Source organism: Stegastes partitus, unplaced genomic scaffold (assembly GCF_000690725.1).
Source record: "Stegastes partitus isolate 25-593 unplaced genomic scaffold, Stegastes_partitus-1.0.2 Scaffold1429, whole genome shotgun sequence".
Lineage (NCBI taxonomy): Eukaryota > Metazoa > Chordata > Actinopteri > Pomacentridae > Stegastes > Stegastes partitus.
This window is the reverse complement of record NW_007579160.1, coordinates 76740-96985: the sequence shown is the minus strand read 5'-3', so window position 1 is coordinate 96985 and position 20246 is coordinate 76740. Positions and strand designations below refer to the sequence as shown.

General features: G+C 40.0%; 1 protein-coding gene across 1 annotated transcript in view; it reads left to right on the top strand.

Moving 5' to 3' along the window:
• shank2b (SH3 and multiple ankyrin repeat domains 2b) overlaps positions 1 to 20246 on the top strand; it is a 174064-nt gene that overhangs the window by 83283 nt on the left and 70535 nt on the right. The window contains exon 7 of the mRNA XM_008299526.1: positions 10041 to 10122. Coding sequence (XP_008297748.1) covers positions 10041 to 10122 — 82 coding nt within the window. The remainder of the gene's footprint in view (positions 1 to 10040; positions 10123 to 20246) is intronic.

The following is a 20246-nucleotide window of genomic DNA, read 5'->3' as shown; positions in this document are numbered from 1 at the left end:
AGAGATTCAGGGAAACAGTGGGGAGCAATTAGCATGAGCTCCCTGCAGCTTTTCAAAGAAAGCAGAATTTTAGATGAATCGATTCAAACGTTCATTTCAGTCTGACTGGATGGACATTTAGTTAACTGTATTAGCTTCTACCTACAGTTTAGAGAGCTGAGTGTTGTCGTCTTTTCTTCCAGTTGGTGTTTGTGAGGGGAAACATCGTCTTCAGGATGTTTATCAAAGCTGCAGATTTATTAGTTCTAGCTTCACAGCTGCTATTCCTCTTGTCCATGGAGAGTTTCCCAGTCTGCCATTAGCAGGTCCCAAGATCTGCAATATTTGCAATTTTTCTCCTCAGTGAGCAGCAGAGCAATGAGCGAAGGAACACCACCAGTTTCCACAAGTGTGCTGACTTCCAGGACGTTTTGTTGTCTTTCATTCATCCATCAATCCATTTTCTTATCCTTTTCTGGGTTCAACAGACTCAAAAGGGAATTCCAGGTGTCGCTCTCCCTAGTCACGTTTTCCAGTTTGTCCTGGGGGATAGTGAGGCCAGATGAGTTACATAATCCGTCTAGTGAGTTCTGTGTCGACCCCGGGGTTTCCTCCCAGTTGCCCAGAAAACCTCCAAAGTAAAACGCCCAGGAGGCATCCTGATCAGATGTCCACTGTACCTCAGCTGACTCCAAATGTTTTGTGCACAGATTAATATGAAGGTAATTAGGTCAGCTCGCAAGTATCCCTGCATGGAGATCCCAAATGCAACTGGCAAAGTATTTGTTCCAATCGGCTAGTTTCTGTGTTTCCTTTCAATCAGAATAAAAAAATAAATAAAAAATCTGGCAAACAACAGGGTGGTTTTGGGGCTCCTAGTATCCCAGAATCTCTACGAAGGAGGTAAAGAGTCACACAAGTTAATGTGACCCATCAAGACACAAAAGTCACATTAATGGGTCAAAAATCTTTAAACAAGTTCTTTCTCAGATTTGCCTGAACTTCTTATAAAACAAAGTAAAGATATTTAGAAAGATTTTTGCAAAATTTTAGCCTGATATATCAAATCCTTTATAAGATACATTTAAAAAATAAATAAATAAATAAATGTTGACCCACTTTCAACATTTGATGTCAGTCTAAAATTTCACAGATACCATTTTAAATATTCATAGATTATGGTAAAAAAAAAGTTTCAAGCAAATCCAAGATGACTGAGCAGAATGTCCCTGATGATTTGAGATGTAATAACCTAGTGGGAAATACAGCAGGTAGAACTTGAATTTTAACAGTCATTATGTATCCACCTATTTATGTTGTGCAGTTTGAGCAGCCGGTATCTGATATCTCACATCTGAGTGTCGTAAAAATACCCAACAAATTGCTTTATAGTTCAAAATATCTGACATTTCTGTGTAGTGTTAAGATGTTTGCAACAATACTCATCTTCAGCCTATCAGCATCTCACCTTTTCATCCCCACAACCCACATCCAGACTCACAAACACGCTGATTTAACTTAAACACCTTTAGCTTCTAATCCCTCTAATTCAATAGATGTGGTGCAGCAGGATTAAGCCCTGCTTAGACATGCTTTGTCGAGGTTCAGGTTTGGACCCTCGAGAGCACTTGAGGAGCGATTCATGGGAAACACGCGAGGAAACTCAGAGCCTGCACTCACACAAACACACACACACACACACACACAGCTCGGTGATGATGCAGGAATAATAGTGTCAGGGGGCATCAGCCTCTCAGACCAGGAAGCAGACGCTGCAGGTTTAGGTGAAAGCTTTATTGTGTGAAACTGAGCTGCCCCTCTGAGCGCACGGAAAAGCCTGACTACTACAGCAAGTGCTTTTATGCAGTTTATCATACATGATTAATGATAGAAGCTGAAAAGAAAGATCAATCAAATTTCCTCAGCAGTATTTTCAAAACATGACAGCTCAGAAGTTTGTGTGTCGAAGGGCAAACACATTCATCAGCTACTCACACGTTATGATCAATGGCAGATTGAGGCTAGTAGAGCAGTCATTTGTCGGATATTGTTGAAAGAGCACTCCACCACTTTAGCTTTGCACTCTTGTGAATTAGAACTCAGGACAACAGTATGTTTTAAAGAGCTCATATTCAGCACATTTACAGGTTTAGAAATTTTATCTCTGGGTTCTCCTGGAATATGTTTACCCGCTTTAATGTTCAAACACACATTTTTCTTATACTGTACATTGTTGCATCTCTTTCTGAAATGCTCTGTTTTAGCTGCTGCCTCTTTCAGACTGCTCCGACAGAAAAGTCCAGTTTGCTGTGATTGGACTGGTGGCCTAATGAGAGTTTGGTTAGTAGCCAGACATCTCATGAGTATGTGATGCAGCAAGAGCAGAAGTTGCTCTACTCAGGAAATATTGCTGGACTGCAAGACAGCTGAGGGCAAACTTACTGTTAGTTAGGTTTTATGCAGATGTGTTACACTGTGATGTAGACAAGTAACGGAAGAAAAGCCTGGACTTCAGACGAGGCATTTGTGGGCAGTGTTTTCTGTGGAAGAGAATAACTCCCGTTGGGTTTGCAGACATTTTACATGCACAACAAACACTGATGAATATGGAGAAACCCAAAAAAGCAGATCCTCTTTAACAGGATATATACATTTTAGCTTGGGCTGTTTTTAGGTGGTTAGAATAGGTTTGATGCTGACCCCATCCACAGCAGTTCACTGTTGAGCCTCTGTGTAGGTCCTCTTGTCTTCTTTTGTAAACCGGGAGACTGCCAGCCGACTGCCATTTACTGTAGTTAACACATTAACTATGGATAAGTACTTCATTTAACCTCAAAGAAACCATACTCTGCCTTAATCCCCCCAGAAGATTAATGTGTTCTTATCATCCCCATGTGATGTCTCATTCTGCACCTTCACAGCTGACACCAAAAAAAAAAAACAGTGTCAAGTAGCTCAATCATAAACTTGACTGAAGGTGTTTTTGAGATGCACAACGTGTGACAGTAAATCTGTTGCATCACACGTTAGTTGTGTTTATTTGTCATCAAAAGGCATCAGCTGGCCTCGGGGCTGGTAATTATTTCAGTAATTGGACTCTACAGCTGATCTGATTGGACTGTAAAAGATGTTACAGAGTCGAATGGCAGTTTTAATGTGTTGGAATGACATGACTCTTTGAAAGGTCCACTGCTGAAGAATAGTCAGAAGTACAAAGTGCAATACAGAGAATACATTGTGTATAACACCGAAAACAAGGATAGATCAAAGAATAGAAACAAAATTCACCATAGAAGGGGAAAAAAATGATTACAAAAGAACAAAAACAAAAAAGGATAACAAAATCCTTGAAAGTCTTGTCTGTAAAAATGAATAAACTAAAGTGGTGAACTGTCCTAATCAGGGTTTCAAGAAATGTTTTGGAAAACAAGATCATGTGTTCCAATTCAGAATTTTCCTTCACACCAGTAAGTTTCCATTTTGAAAAGCTGTTGGCTAAAACAAAAAAAGACGAGCTTTTTAGCTTCATTTCAGATTTAACCTTGATGCGTACTAACACACCTAAAAACACAAATCACATGACCACCATTCACTTACACCAGGCATACAAATTGAAGAAAATACTACAGGAGATTTCTTTAACTGCACAACAGTTGCCGGTGGGAGTGCAATGATTAATCAACTAAATTTGATGATCAAATTAGTTACCAATAAAGTTAATTGTTGATTAGTTGGCGACGTTGTGGTTTGTGGTTTTTGTGCCGACTTAAAATGCTCTGACATTAAGTCATTACTGCTCACTGGAGTGAAATGGGTCACTTTTTTGTTTGTTTTTCATATACTTTATTGATCTTGCAAGGGGACATTGTTTTTGTCACATATCTCACCTCTGGTTCAGTCACATTATGACACCTTGCTCACGGGCTCAACAGTGTTGCTGAGGCTTAAACTCCCAACCTTGTGGTCAGTAACACTTGACCACCATTACTCCAAAAAAAAGCACACTGAAACATTATAAAAGCCACGAAAAAGTTTAACTGGGATGTATGAACACCATCCTAGTTTATCCCAGCTGATGTGCTTATATAAACTCATGGACCACCTCCTCACAGCTCCAGGACATACAGACTGAGTTCACTGTTTACCTCAGCCCAGCAGAACGGGAGGAAAACTGGATAAACCCCAAACAATAAAAAACATAATCATCCGGGAAGATGTTTATTAAACTACAAATACAGTGTCGTGGCTCGGTTGGAACGCTTATGAGCAACATTTATCTTAGGTCAACATTGCAGTGCATCCGATGAGCGCTCCAGCATCTGTAAGTTATCACAGACACCATAGGAGCCTACAGTAAAACTGCCATCACTCTGTCGCTGCCATGCCTAGGTTTCCTGTCAAAACAGATACCTGGTCTTAGTGGTGTACCAGCCATCAGACTGTCAAAACATCCATAAAGTTTTTCCTGTCCCTCTACGTGTGTCTGCCATTCAAGGACTTCATAAGAACATGCTGCTTTCATGTTCTGGTCCCAACAGCCAAGTTTAACAGCTTTTCAACATGATGTGATAAAACTGGTTATCGGTAACTGTAGTGTTGCAGCATCAGTTCATGGAAATCATAAAAAATACACACATGTGGTATAATACAAAAGTACACACGAGCATCAGTCATTGTTAGTTAATACGTATCAGCAATCTTCACTAGGGTCACCTGGAGTCTATCCCAGCTGATTTAGGGTGAAGGCAGGGGACACCCTGGACAGGTCACCAGTCTATCACAGGGCTACACTTAGAGACAGACAACCAAGCACACTCACATTCACACCTACGGACATTTTAGAATCACCAATTAACCTCAACATGTTTTTGGACTGTGTGGGAGGAAGCCGGAGAACCCGGAGAGAACCCACGCTGCATGGGGAGAACATGCAAACTCCACACAGAAAGATCCCAGGTGTCCTCACTTTGTCATAAACCGGCGACCTTCTAGCTGTGAGGCAACAGTGCTACACAGTGCTACACAGTGCTACACAGTGCTACACACTGCTCCACCTTGCAGCCCGATTCATAATCCGAATTGTGGATTCTTCGTTTAATGTTTAATAGTTTATTTGACTGTCTATATAGTAAAACACAACAAGATCGACAATGTCTGTAATTCATTGTCAATGCTGAATTAACAACTGCTGGTCAAAATTTTTGTATTTGTTTTATATTGGACAAGGGTCGTGTTTGGTGTGACAAATCAGAGACCTGTGAAGATAAAGCAAATTATAGGCTTTTATGTTGTCATTTATTTGTATGCATGATCAGTTTCTAATATGTTTACAAATGTTTAGGTTTGGGACATGTGTCTAACATGACTGGGGTTAAAAGATCTGTTTTGAAATCTGCTGAGTAATGACGTTATAGGAAGAGGAATGTGATGAAGGAGTTTTTACAATGTCTTACTATAGGTTGAGTTATAAGGGGTCATTCACAGTAAGCCAATGACATGTTATAAATAAGCCCTCATTCTGCCTCTCTACTAATTTTTATTACTATTATAAGAAACAGGAATCATGAGAGTATTTCTACCAACAGAGCAACACATAGTGACAGTAAATCCAAATCTGAAAGTGAAATATTGGTGTCTTTCGTCATCGTCTTTAAACTGAAATGACCTCAGTAGTGTTTTCAAAAGTCTCCATTTTAGGGGTCCTAAAACACAGTCAACATTGCAGAAATTATGTGTTCATAATGTAAACGTATTAGTCTTCTTTGTTTTTTAGGAACAGTCAGAAAAGCTGCATGTGTGGAGCTCATAGACCAGGCTGGGGTATGTGCAGTTAACAGGCCTGAGATGCAGCGCTGTGCCAACCACATCTGGGCTTTATTTCAAAATCAATCCTAAAAGTAACTGCCAGCCAGAATTAGTGTGATGTGCTCTTGTTTTTTTTTGTTGTTTTTTTTTGTTGGCAGCTGCAAAAATCCTAGCGGCTTCATTTTCTACTTTTACAAGAGTTGTTTTGTTTTTTTTTTTCTTAAGTGCAAGAAAGACAATCAACAGAAAGCAGAGATAAGACACGCTGGAGCTGGAGATGGATTGCTGTGATTATGTAAGGAAAAAAAAAAAGCAAATCACATAATCTGAGCCAAACCGAACTCTTAAGTCGACAAAATAATACAGCAGCGTGCGTTATAATTCCAGTTACAGCTGTGCGGCAGCGTACAGTCGGGAACGATGCTTCGAAATGAGGCTCTCCATCTCATTCGCACGTCTCTCCCTCGCGCCGTAAAGTGAGAAGCGACCGGAGAAAGTGAGAAGGGAAAAATAAAATATAGGCCTGGAGGGGGAAATCCAGGGAGGACCAGCTGCCGCACACACACACACACACACGTACACACACACACACACACACAGTTGCACACATGTTTGCAGTGTAAACAGCTGGCAAAACAACAACACAAATAGAGACGCTGGTGCATATTTTAACACAACACACAAATTACTTTATGTTCTTATCAGTTATGCATATGCGCGCGCACACACACACCTACACACACACACACACACACACACACACACACACATACAATTGGCTGCACCATCTCTATTGATCTGTGACCATAGAAACCAGCTGGCCGCAGTCAGACAGCAGTTGCTATGGAGTGTGACTATGCTGTGAATATCCTATTCTCTCTTCTGTCCAATCCCTTGTCACACACATTATCTCTGTTTTCTTTCTTTTCCTGCAACAAAACAAGGTTGTAACCCCACACCCACCCCTCTTTCCTTTCTTTTCCTTTCTTTTCTTTTTTTTTCAAATACATCTCTTATCAGCCGATCATCTCCTTCAAGCCACATCCTCCCTCCTCCAATCTGACACTGTGGACATAGAATCAGGCAGAGAGAAATAAAATGTTCCTGCAAAGATGACAAGATCTAAGCCGGATCAGAGGAGATGGAGTTTCTGTGAAAGTGTGACAGCTGGTGTGAGAGAGTCTGTGAAGGAAAGGGAGGAGAGGGAGGGAAAAAAGGGGGGAGGAGATGCTGCTGAGTCGGGCCAGTAGATGAGGCTGACTAAGAGGGGAGGAATCTTCCCTCTGGAGGTCATGTGTTTGTGTCCAGAATGCACTTTTTTATTATTAAAATTCAGCTTTTAGTCTATAAAAGTACAATAAACAGTTTATAGCACAAGTGATGGACAGATAAGGCAGCTCCGAGGCCTGAGAAGGACTGAGAAAACATTTAGATCATCTTAAGTTCATCTTAATGATTACATTTGATTGAATTTGTCCTGTATTTAACTTGTACACGTTCACAATGTCACAAACTTTTTTGTGGATTAGATTGGATTGGATTAGATTAAACTGTCAGTTATTTTATTTCAGCATTTATTAGCCAATATTGCCACCCTCTGGATCTTTGTTTAAACACTGGTCTGAGTTTCTTTAAACTTAAATTAAACTCTAACATATGACTCGTACAAAAAGATGCTGTGAGTACAGTTTTATCAGTTCACGTGCCCTGTACATGTTCATTTATTCATTCAACCAACCTTGATTTGAGTCTCAAGGGGCCATTGGGGGCATGCAGTCATTCTTAGTAATGTCTGAAGTACTAAATAAAGCAGACAACTGAGTTAAAACCAGTGAAAACACATGTTCTGCACGTCTATCACAAGTATTTAGAAAACATGATATTTACTGTAGATCTCAGTTGTGTATAAAACCATTACAGCTGTGTGTTGGGCTTTTTTGTTTTTGTTTTTGAGAGGATTAGAGGATTTGTTGGAAATTAGTAGCTTCCAGTAATTACAAAGATTGTGTATCTGGGCATTTGTATGGTCTTACAGGGTCAGGTTCAAGCGTTTAAAGCTGCACTAATGAATATTTTGTAGCTACAGATTTAGCTGTTTGCATACTTTTGTTTTTCTACTTAAAGCTAGACACTAGCCAGTCAAAGAAATGGAACTTCTAGCAGCTAAAGAGCCAGATGTTATTTTTTTCTGGAGCTGGTGGAGACCAAAGCAGAGCTAAAAGGGGACTAAATATTGGCATTTTTGGATTGAATGTTTTTCTGAAAAACTTGTTTACAGTTTGTTTTGCTGCCCCCAAGTGCCTTAAAAAAATAAATCAATGCAGCTTTGATGTCATGATTCCTGTGTGGCATAAGTTACGTTTCTGTAATGGTGTCGAACAAATTTGGAGTGTTGCAAAAAAATGTAAAAACAGAACTTTAAATTAGACTTGTTTCCACTAACTGCTTTTGACTCAGTAAACTAGGTTGTGTATTGTCATCAGAAGGTTGTGCCATAGGCTAGGTTAGACATGACTGTAATAGAAAGAGTAGAAGAAGACAGATATCAAACTAGTTGTTTGCCAGTTGCTAATTTTTTGGGTTTTTTTTAATCCTCAAAGAAGAACAGAAACTAACAAAATGTGTCCATTTGCAAGAGAAAATTGAAGAGAGGTCTGCAGGAATTGTTTTAGTTGGTTAAGTTGTAATGATTCATGGTGTCGGCCATGTTTCATGCTGCACAGGGTCTCTAGAAGCAGAATCAGCTGATCAGTCATGTGAGTAAAATATTCGCTACGTCAAAACTCATTCAGAAAAGGCGTTTCTTTTTCCCATAAAGCTCATTAACGATGATCCAAAGCAATGAAAACTGCAGATACTGATTTTATCACAGGGCTGGACAATGAGAGAGGCACACAGATTGTCTTCATCAGGTAAAAGGCACCATATGTTCACATCATATTGAGTTTGCATTTACATGACAAAGACCTCTTGTGGCTCTTTGAATAATGACAGTGTGACCTAGAGAGGAGGTCAGAATGGAGGATCCGACTGTGGCACTGAGGACTGACAGAGTTTTCTGCTAAATTCAAGATCGTGGTCTGTCTCTTAGCTCCAAGTATGAATGCAAAAATAGAGAAAGAAAACTAAAACAAAAAATAAGAACAATATTAAAAACTAATGACAGTAAAAATATGTTTCTTGGAAATTCAGTAACGTTAAATATTTTCTTCAGCATTAGAATTCATTCTTGACCTTGGGTGTATTATTTTGACAAAAACAATCCTACATTAAGGTTGTAGTTTTTCCAGAGTGGATGGATTTTTCTCAGTAGTCATAAGGATGAATCTGGTGACATGTGAGTTGAGTTCTAACATTTTCTGAGGCTCTCATTTGTGTTTTATAGGCATCATCACTGGATGGAGTTTGCTCTGTTGTCATGGAGATTAGTGACAACTTGTTATCTGATTAATCGGGCTGATAATATAACATTTTGATGTAATTGGCATCAGCTTATTTACCATGAAAACAGCTAACAGGGGCTACACTGGGTTGGTCTTTGCTGGCTACTGGGACCTGGCTACTTGCTGCAGAAAATTAGATGTTTTTCCGGGTACAGAGTTGGGAGGACAGTTCAGTCTCACCTGTAATGGCAAATGGTCTGCACTTATATAGCACTTTTGTCCAAAGCGCTTTACAATGTGTTTCTCATTCACCCATTCACACACATTCATACACCAATGGTGACAGAGCTGCCATGCAAGGTGCTGCCTGCCTTTGGGAGCAACTTCAGGTTCAGTGTTTTGCCCAAGGACACTTCGACTGTGGAGGGGCCGGGGATCGAACCGCCCCATCGGACAACCCGCTCTACCACCTGAGCCACAGCCACCCACTACAAGTATTGTTGTCAAAGAAGGCAGAAGGGGAGCGAAACATGTGGCACACTAATTTAAAATTAGTTTTATTTCATGTGAAGATTTTTGAGAAGTTCTTGTATTACGTTTTTACTGAGAGTCTCCTTAAAGCTCTGACAGACACTGAAATCCACAGATCACATGAAAACAGGTGTGACTCGTTTAAATGAGTTCAAATGTCCTGCTGTGTTTTGGTTTTAATCCTGAGGATGCAGCACAGGCAGCTCAGTTTTAGAGTGCTATTTGCCAAACTTTTCTTTTTTTTATTCCACAGGACTGCTGCCCTCCTAACAGCCATCACTGATTTGTAAAGTGTTACAGATGGGATGTGGATATTGATCTCATTCTGCTGTTATTTGGCAGATTCCCGAGCGGACCGAGCTGACAGGCGGAAGCTCTTCAGACACTACACTGTGGGCTCCTACGACAGCTTTGATGCCTCTAGGTAAGACCTCACGCTGACACGCTGTCCTCAAATCCACCATCAGGTCCTCTGTGTGTGTAAACAGGCGTATTACATAATGCCAAAAAGTAATGAAAACAAAAATTTAATCTTTTTAATCACGTTTCTGTCTGTTTTTGTAGCCAAAATATTTCTAATCTCATGGGTCAAATGAAATCTACTGTATGTACAAACAGAAAATTTGCGTACTAATCTACTACTTCTCTTTATATCTGGTATCCACAATCAGCTTTAGGTAGCTTTCCTTTGCTTTGTTCTTCAGACAATGCAAAAGCCGTAGTAGCAAAAGCAGATTTAAGATGCGGCCGTGTCTTTTAAGCTAAGTGAAAAGTTTTGTCTAATGCTACCTGACGTTGAATCCCAAGGTTTTTACCGTCTTGTTCTTAAGTTATTCCGCTCCACTCTCCTCTCCTCCTCTCCGCTGTCACATCCACTTCAATACAAGCTTCATTAGAAATGAAGATAGATGTATACTCCTCTGTTTATATGTGTGTGAGAGCAAGAGAGCTGAATATATTCTCCGATGAGAACAAATCCTGCTTTAAAGAATCAATCACAGGGGTGAGATGGATGTCCTTGCAGGAACATTTATATTAATGAGCTCCGGGTGGCGTTTGATCACTGCAGGTCATCTGTCCAGCGTCATCAGACATTCAGCGGTTTGTATGGCCCAACATTTGCAGTGATTTTTACAGCGACAGGGAAGTGGCCAGCAGTATGTGCCAAGGCTGAAGTTATGTCCTTCCTCAATCTGGCCTGGAGAGGCAGATATTGTAGCACTTACAGAGAATGAAATGTTTGTGCCAGTAAGAGATGAGTAGTCTGTCATATTACGTGGACGTTGTGCTGGTTGTTTACTGTTAAAAATTCAACAGATTTTATTTATTTATAGCTGTAGAACACTTGATATCAGGTCTTTTCACTAATGCTTCTCATAAATATCTGTAATCTTTCTATCTATTGTTCAATCATCAATTGTTCGGGCTATAAAGAAAAGAGTAAAATAATACACAAGATGAGAAAATATTAAGTTGGCAATTATCTAAAACAGAGAAGAATCTTAAATTGGAAATAACTTTAACAATTAGTGATTTGAAAGTTGTTGTGGGAATGTCTGGTAGCATTTAAACCCAGTTTTGTGTCTAAAAACAGCCTCACATGTTTCAGAAATGTGGAAAAATCTACATTCTTGATTCCACATTTACTACAAAGTGGTTCAGTGGAGCAAAAATGAGCTCACTTGGTATTTTTGTGATTCCTGAATTAATACAAGCACCGCAGCTCAGACATGTAAAGCTACAAAAACTTAAAGAAGAAATCAGCCATTTTTTGATAAAGTTTGTTGATATTTTAGCTCAACAGCCAAACAAATGCTAGTGCTCCTTAAAAAGCCTCACCACCCCAAATGAATGGGGTTAGGACACTAACAATCAGGATAGCAGACCAAAACAGAGAGCAGTTCCAGCCTTATAGACATGGAAGCGGATTTCATTTTCTCATAAATAAAGCAAAAGAAACTTTTGGAAGCTGATAAGATTCAGTTATTTGGATTATTTTTATCAGCCATCAGAACCATAGAGCCGACTAAAGACCCTAACCTTCCTCCTGCTGTAACAGTTGCTGTGTAAGAAGAGAGAATGTGAGTCTCATCTGTGTTTATGAGCAAAATATCAGAGCCTAGTGGTGTTGAAACTGACTTCTTACTGCAGGTTTTGGTTTGAAAACAGGAGCGTTTGCTGGTCGTGCTGCACAAAAAGCATCCACTATAAAATAGTAATAATAATAATAATGATAAATGGTACCAGTGTTCTCAGAATTTACCCAATCCTCTGGAAAACATGAATTCATTCATAGAGCCATCCTGTACACAAACACAAATATTCCCAGTTGCCAATTGACAAGGATAGTGTAGTGGGGATCTGAGCCAAGGCAGTGTACACCACATATACTGTAAGCACACACAGAAAGAACAGCTAATGTTATTCTATAATAAATATATATCCTCTACTTTTGGCAGAAAGTGTATTGGATTTAAATTGCATACTATTCCTTTTGATTTCAGTTCAATTCAGGGTGCATTTATTTATATATCAACGTAAGTGCTGATCCACAAACAGTTGCTTTATTTCCATCTTCAAGAGAGTTGACAATGAGGTAGCAACAACATTAACTAACTAAAGATGTAAAGATACCTTTTTTTCATGTCACTTTTGCAGTTTGCAGTGGACATTAACTGTACTTTAACCTGCTGTGTACCTGTTGATGTGGCTATTGTGACTGTACGGGTCACGTTAACTCTGCTGTCTTCACTTCCACGGTACAGATTCAGGGAAACAGTGTTTAACAGGGCAAACAGGAAGAGCTCCCTGCAGCTTTCTGAAGAGAGCAGATTTTGATTTTTACATGACTCATTTTAAACATTTGTTTTCAGTCTGACTGAAAGAAAACACAGAAGTCGTACAGAGCAGACGTATTTCTGACTGCCTTAGCTTTTACTGACCTGAGCATTTGCTCTGACAGGTCTTTTCTTCCAGGTGATGTTGAGGAGGTGAAACACCATCTCCAGGATGTTTATCGGACCGGATTCATAAGTTCCACAGCAGGGATCACTCTCTAAGATTTTCCAAGGTCTCACTCTTTGCAGCAATAGTTTTCCTCCTCAGTAAGAGCAGAAACACCATCAGTTTCCAGATGTACACTGTCTTTCAGGACATCCTGAAGTCCTTCTGCCTCCATCTCTACAGTGACAGTCAATGGCTGGAGATCTGATGCAGAATCTTCTTTTCAGGCATCTAATTTCTGTGTTTAACTTTGGTCAGACTGAAAACAAAAATTTCAATGATTAATGTAAGAAATCTTTGGAAAGCTGCAAGGAGCTCATGCTAATTGCCCCACTAAATTCCCATTACAAGCTGTTTTCTGCGACTTCTCATTACTGGCATGTCCCACAAGACGCAACAGACACATTAACAGGAAATACAGCAGACTGAAATTAACCAAAATCTTTTAGAAGTACCTGAGAGTTACTTTAGGTTTCAAAGTACTGCACTTTATATACTTTTGCTCAACGAAGAGCTAAATGTTGTGCTTTTTGCCCCACTGCATTAATCAGACTGTCATTGTTCCTTTTGTGTCATCTTTCTCATATGGAAATCAGTCCCATATTTTTGGCATCTGAAGAGCCTCTTTAAGGTATATTTCCATTCCACTGTTGGCCTTTTTAATAATTCAGACCTTACATGTTGACAGCATTTCATCAGCTAATGGAAGGCTCGAACATATTTCCACAACAAGGTAATGAATCTGAAGTCTGTCCAAGCCTGAAACACTTGTTTTCAAGATTGTTGGTTTGGCAAGTCCTCTGTATTTGCAATCAAAACTAATAACCTACGCTCATATATCTAAATCTACACAACAAAGAGGGAAATAGTGACTCCATACAGCTGCCCCTATGTCATTTTTTAATTCACTACACTGCTCACTGGTAATATCCGCTCCACGCTCTAATATATAAAATGTGTAAATGTCTGTGGTGATGAGACCATGAAGGACAGCGTGACATTTCCCTCATTACTCTGCTGGATTTCTTCCGGCAGGACTCAGCGAACATGCCTGAAGATTTTTTTTTTTTCCAGCAAGTACCTAATATGGGTCAAGGTGAACCATTTCCACCATTCATTACTTTACAGTGATGAAGACTAGTTGGCCAAATGTGAACTGTGGGATGGACTGAAGGCCCATGTGACATTAAAGGTCCATGGGAAATCTCAGCTGGAAATTAAACTTGAACCTGAATATAGACTGAGCTATGACAGTTTAAAATGTTGTCCTCCCTGATGGAGGGGCATTGTAACTAATATTTTCCCTCTACCTTCAAAGATTGCGTTTTCTTTCTTTCTTTTTTTTTTTTTTTTGGAAAGCTGACTTTTCTAAGGCGCTCACATCAAGTCCCTCTATGCTCTTTAAAAATTCATATTTGTTTTTAACTGGCAGAGGGTCCCATTAAATTCTGCATGAGGCAGGAGGAATTTTCCTGCTCTGTGTGTTTATGGGCAGGAAGAAGGTGCTGCACAAATTAAACTAAAAGATGAACTGAGCTGTAGGTGGCACAAAATACCACTGACACTCACCAACGTTACAGTAGATATATCTTCAATATGAGAGACTATCATTTAGAAGCAGGATGTGGAAAGAGGGAGTATGTTTAATTGGATAATGAAGAATAGAGAACAATGACAGAGATAAACTATACATTTGTATTGATATGTTGAATCTGTCTTCTTTGTGTTTGTTATATATTATGTATAATTATCCGGTAAATTTGAAACAGACTGAAATCTCTCAAAAAATAATAAAATAAATATTCAGAGTCAGACAAGCCACATGACCAGATGTTTGCCATCCCCCCCCAAAAAAAGAAAGCAAAGAAAACTGGAGAGGAGTCTTCAAAGTCTTCAGGAATTGTTTTAAATCAGTAGAGTTGTAGTTATTCTTTCTTGTTGTCCGGAGACAACAGAAAGAGGTAATTAGACATGTGACTTTAATGTTCCCAATGTCACAAAAAGTCCAAAACTACCTTAAGTGAGTAAAAAAATTATATATTTTTTAAATTTTACCATTTCAAGTAACTTGTTGTCATGTAGTTCTTCAAAATATACATAAAAATACATTATGTAAACATGGCTATTGTCATGCTATCAGAATTAAATGTAACTGTATGTCCCTAAACTCAGAAGTCACTTGATCTGGTACCTCAGTTAACACTTTCCTGACACGTTTATGGTCTTAATCTCTAGTTTAAAGTTTTCTTCAATCCAGAATGATATGCCTTTATTGAATGATGGTCCCGCTTGGTGGAAAATAGACAACAAAGCAGTGTTAGTAATTGACAAGTTGCTACAATTTAGGAGTGTAAAGGGTTCAGAGCTACCCCTCACTCATTACATCTGGTTTCAGTGTCGATGCTGATGGCCAAATTCTAAACACGATGCTTCAAAACGGTGTTCCACAAACTTCACGGTGGCTAAATCCAACTATGCAGTTTATAGTCCCTTTCAGCAGCAGGAAATACACAATATATATATTTTTTAATTTGCTTTTTAGGCACAAAAGCATTGTTATTAGGGAAAGATCTGTGTCTTGGTTGAAGTAGAGAGCCTTCATTATTGTGCAGTTAAGGTTATAGAACAACAAACAGCAGTCTCCCATGTAACAGTCCAATGTTTTGAGAGCCCATCCGTCCACCCTGACCTCCTCCCTGCTGATTTTTGTGACATCACCTGTCTGCCTCCTTTGAATCCTGTCAGGCTGATAAAAACCCCAGATATCCACACTGGACATGACCTCACTGTGCAGCCCTGGAAGAAAGGTAGAAACTGTGTAGAAGTTAATGTGATCAGACATAAAGTGTCAACAAATCTAAAGCAAGGAGATGAGTGCGCACAGGAACGTGTCTTAAAAGCTGCAGGAGGCCTTTTCTACTCTGTCTACACCAGCCATGTTTAAGTTTAAGGTTTATTTTAAGTAGTCTGTCCAAAATCTGTTGGACGGCACCGAAAAAGTTCGATTTTATTACAGTGGCCATGTAACAGCTTGAGCTCCACTGTACGTGCATAAATGTTATTAAAGTAGAAGAAGACAGCAGTTTTTCTTTGCAAAATGTTTAACTGTCAAGCTTCTTACCATCAGCACATGGAGATCAGAGAGGTGTACTGTAAGGTACAGCTTGGATTGCCACACATATGTACACCCATATTATAGATATAGGAGTTACGATGATATTAATAAATCTTTTTTTTTTTTATAAGCCCACAGGTCATAATTGCTCATACAGGGTGTGTTCAGAAAGGCCTCACTGTGTTTGCATCTTTATTTGTGCACACTTTATGTGTTGCAAAAATCACCTCTATTAAAGGGATTGTTTGGTTTCTTTGAAGCTGTATGAAGTCCATTGTCTGCGTATTATCCACAGTAGATGACAGTCAGTCACGACCCTCGTCTGGAGAAGTAGACAAGATCACTACTTCAAAGAAACCAAACTATCCCTTTAACATAAACACAAGCAAAAATCTGTGATTATTTAAACAGCACAAAATAAGATAAAATACCGTTTTGCCTGCTCTGTTTATGGCAGAAGCATTGTGGTGCATTCTAAACCATAATGTAAAGAATTAATGCAGGATTATACACACAGCTTATTTTGTGACTTGATAACTATTTTGCTTTTCATTTCATTTGTCTGTGGAAAACTGACTGACTCCAGGGGACACCACTTATTTCTGATTCCATCTCAAGAGACAAACACGTGAAAATGCTGCCACAAAAGAAACACATCTCATTTATACAAAGGAATTTCTCTAGCAAATACATTTTATAGCTCTAAGGAAAAGGGGAGCAGGGTTTCTTCAAGGTAGCAGCAACATGGTGCTGCAACAATGACTTTTTAATGCTGCATCTCCTGATGAAGGTTTAAAGCTTGACAGCTAAAAGTTCAGCTGAAGTCCATTAGTCTTCTAATCTGACGTGCAGACAGACAATCCCTCCTTGCTGACTGAGGCTGCGGCAGAGGTGGAGACCGAGGAAAGCCAGCTGTAAATTATTATACATGATGCATCAGCTTTCTGCTGTCTAAGGTGAAATGCTGATGATGCTGGTACCTGAGGAGCCGCGGTACAGTGTAGAGCTGCACAGTATATCGTATCAGCATCGACACTGTGACGTGCGTAAGAGTGAGATTTGTTTCTGCTGCCTGATACAAAAAGAAAATTCACATGGTTCTCGTTTATTCATGACTGCAAGAGAAGACTGTCTGATAGAACATTATATTCTCTGATTCTTGGATGCAATAAGTTTTATTTTAGCTTTATTCCTAAGCCACAGAGTTTTGTGTTTATATGCAGGCTGCACATGTGAGCAGCAAAACCAGTGAGGAACAGGAGAGAAACATGGAAAAGAAAGATGTACACCATGCATGTCAGAGGGCTTCACTATGAAGCAAGTTTGACAAAGCCAGGCTTTTTTTGTGTAAGTTAGCTCCACAGAAACTATAAAGCCCCAGTCAGAGGTAACCAGTATCACGGAGGTGGTTTTCAGCTTTCTTTGCCTACTCAGACTTTCTGCTTTAAACTCTGCGCGTTCACATTAAAAGGGGCATTTGACGCGTCACGTGACTCTTCTTCTGCACAAAATGAAATGTTCTTGTGCAGCTGCTTCAGTTAACAGGTTGTTTTAATGAAAACAATGAGGAATATCCTAATTTATGACATTAAACAGCTCTGCTGTTGCAAATGACGCCAGACAGGAGTGTTGGTAGAAAACTGTTAATCATGTGCTAATATAATTACTTTAATGATCAATGCAGTTGCTTATTTCCAACTGACAGCTGCACATTAAACCTATTCAACTTTACACTTCATATATTCAAAGATGATCTTGTATTGAAGTGCATTTAGGTAGTACCAGCAGTGTAAACAGACTTGGCTGCAAATTAGGACCAAATATAAAAGCATAGTTACGCAGTTTCTTCATCACCAACTGCATACATGTAGGTTCCTATGGCAACACACTGCATACAGTGTGCGATACTGTAACTGCACAGCGTCATGCAGTGTTAGAGGTAAAGCGCAGCTCAAAAGTTTTGCAGATACAGCATATTCCCTCAGCTGACAGTCTGCATTGCTCATAAAGAATTGTCAGGAAACAATTTGGTTAAAGGGAGACGCTTCTAACAGCTGATTTAAATATGAAACTCTGAACATAACCTGCTCCGGAAGGGGTTAGCTCCACAGCATCAGTTGCCATGGAGCTCTAGCCGGTTAAATGAGAGTCACCTTTGTGACACTGAAAACTCTGACTTTAGGCTCAACATACCTGCTAACCCATTAATCTCACTTCGTAGTTCAGCCCTCTGGAATGTCTTGCAGTTGTTGCTGCAACACGACTGATTTGTTTGACCATTCACCCAACAAAGCTCTGTATGACAGAGCCACATCTGAATGCCATCCAAAAAAAAAAGATATCTATATATTTTGAATGTCTTTACCAATGCTACACCTTATGATAAAACTTCCATACAGCCTTATTCAGCTTTTATAAAAATACTTTTTATTTTTGATGCACTCCCCTACAAAATCGTCCATATTATCCAAAAGTGATCCAGTCTTTCAGAATAGTTATTCACATCATCTGGTGAAAATTCCTATACTTTCAGATCCTTGAAAATCAAAGTATCACAGTGTCGGTTTTTTCCAATATCCTTTTACAGTCACAGCCGATGACTGAGAGTACTCTGCCACTGAGAGGTTAGAAGCCCTTGTCCTCAGTGACAAATAGTTTAGCTCGTATCATTTTCTCCTCCAGCCATCAGTCAGGTAATGAGAGAGCTCGATGATGGCCTCTAACCACTGTCCCCTTGAGCCAGACCTCCAAACTCCAATAAAAAAGTTTCATGTGGATAAGGAGGAGATGAATATCTGACAAACAAGCGGCCGTTGCATTGCATAGCGAGCCTCTCCTCCTGACTATAAATACACCGAGGCCTCCCACGGTGCAGCCCAGATTGAGGCGGCGTGCTCCCTGGGGTAAAGCCTGCACTTCATCCCATCCAGCCTGTTCAGCAGCATGCCCCACATCCTGCACGCGCCGCTCTGTTTTGATAGCGCAGCCTCAGTCTGGCTCAGCACTTGTTGAACACGATGACAGCTTCGATAAACTGTCAGGTCCTCTTGTGCACGCTGCGGTGCGCTGACCTATTGAAGTGACCGCCATGTCAGATTCGGGTGATCAAGGTGTGATTACCGACGACTGCCTGCTTTGGGCCAGAAGGCATCGTTGTGTGTGTGTGTGTGTGTGAGAGAAAGTGTAAGGGAATGCTGGGAGATAACCTTCAGTGTGTCAGCAGTGCCGGCCTCTTTCCTCTCTAGACAGATTGCGTTGCTAAGGGAACTGTTGCTAGGATGGCAGTCGCGCCTCTCTCTCCTTCTTTATTCTCCCCTCTCTCTGTCTTTTTTTTTTTTTTTTTTCCTCTTTCATCCCACGTGTCTATTCAGTGTAATCCTTGCACCTAATAAAGCTGAATGATGCACCCTCACTGCAAACACCTCCGGCTAGAGAAGCAAACTTGGCCTTTTGCTTGGGCCTCTCCCCAGACAGTTTCACGGTCGGTCAGCCCGGCTCAGATGATCAGTCTCACAACACCAGGCTCAGCCATGATTACTGCAGGAAATTAGAGATGGAACATACCATTTTATGCATGTATATTGCAGAAAAAGAAGACTGGGGGAGGAGCGAAAACAGTGGCCGTTACCATATTCGAAGCAAGGAGAAGATAACAGTTTAGACAGCTGAGTTAAACTTATAGAGGTGCTGTGCTTTTGGAATAATCCTGCTCCAGGAGTAGAGATGCTGATAGAGGATTCCTCATAAGCACAGCTGCAGCTTAGGTTGGATAAGCAACTGCAGCTGGTGTTACTGTTAATTAAAAGAAGGAAGTGGAAGATATATAATGTGCACTTTGTATGCATTTGCAGCCTGACTGCACTGTATTTATCATTTCTGTCATTGACGAGTACAGTAACAGTAGAATAACAACCCAGTTTGTTATTATCGACCCATTTATTTCCAAAACAAGAGATTCAAGCAAGGTTTTGACTTATTAACAGATTTGTAGGCCTAGATGTCTTGTAAAGTGGACAACTGCTCCAGAACTAAAAAGCCCAGAGTAAAAAATTGATTAATTAAAACATTATTTGAAAATATGCACTTAAGATGTGTTGCATTAGGTGGCGTCCACTGCAGGTACAAGGCAGGTGCAAGGTGGCTTACAGAAAAAGCTTCATATTCGGCCTTTTTAGTCTTTTTGTTTCCACTGTGGTGTAAGATCCAACAGCTTTGACGGCAACATTAACTCTAAGTGCACTGAATTATTGCAAAATCGTGGTTGTTGGTTGTAGCTCAGAGTTTGCATGTTCTCCCCGTGCAGCGTGGGTTCTCTCTGGGTTCTCTGGCTTCCTCCCACACAGTCCAAAAGCATGTTGAGGTCAATTAGTGATTCTAAATTGTCCGTAGGTGTGAATGTGAGTGTGCTTGGTTGTCTGTCTCTAAGTGTA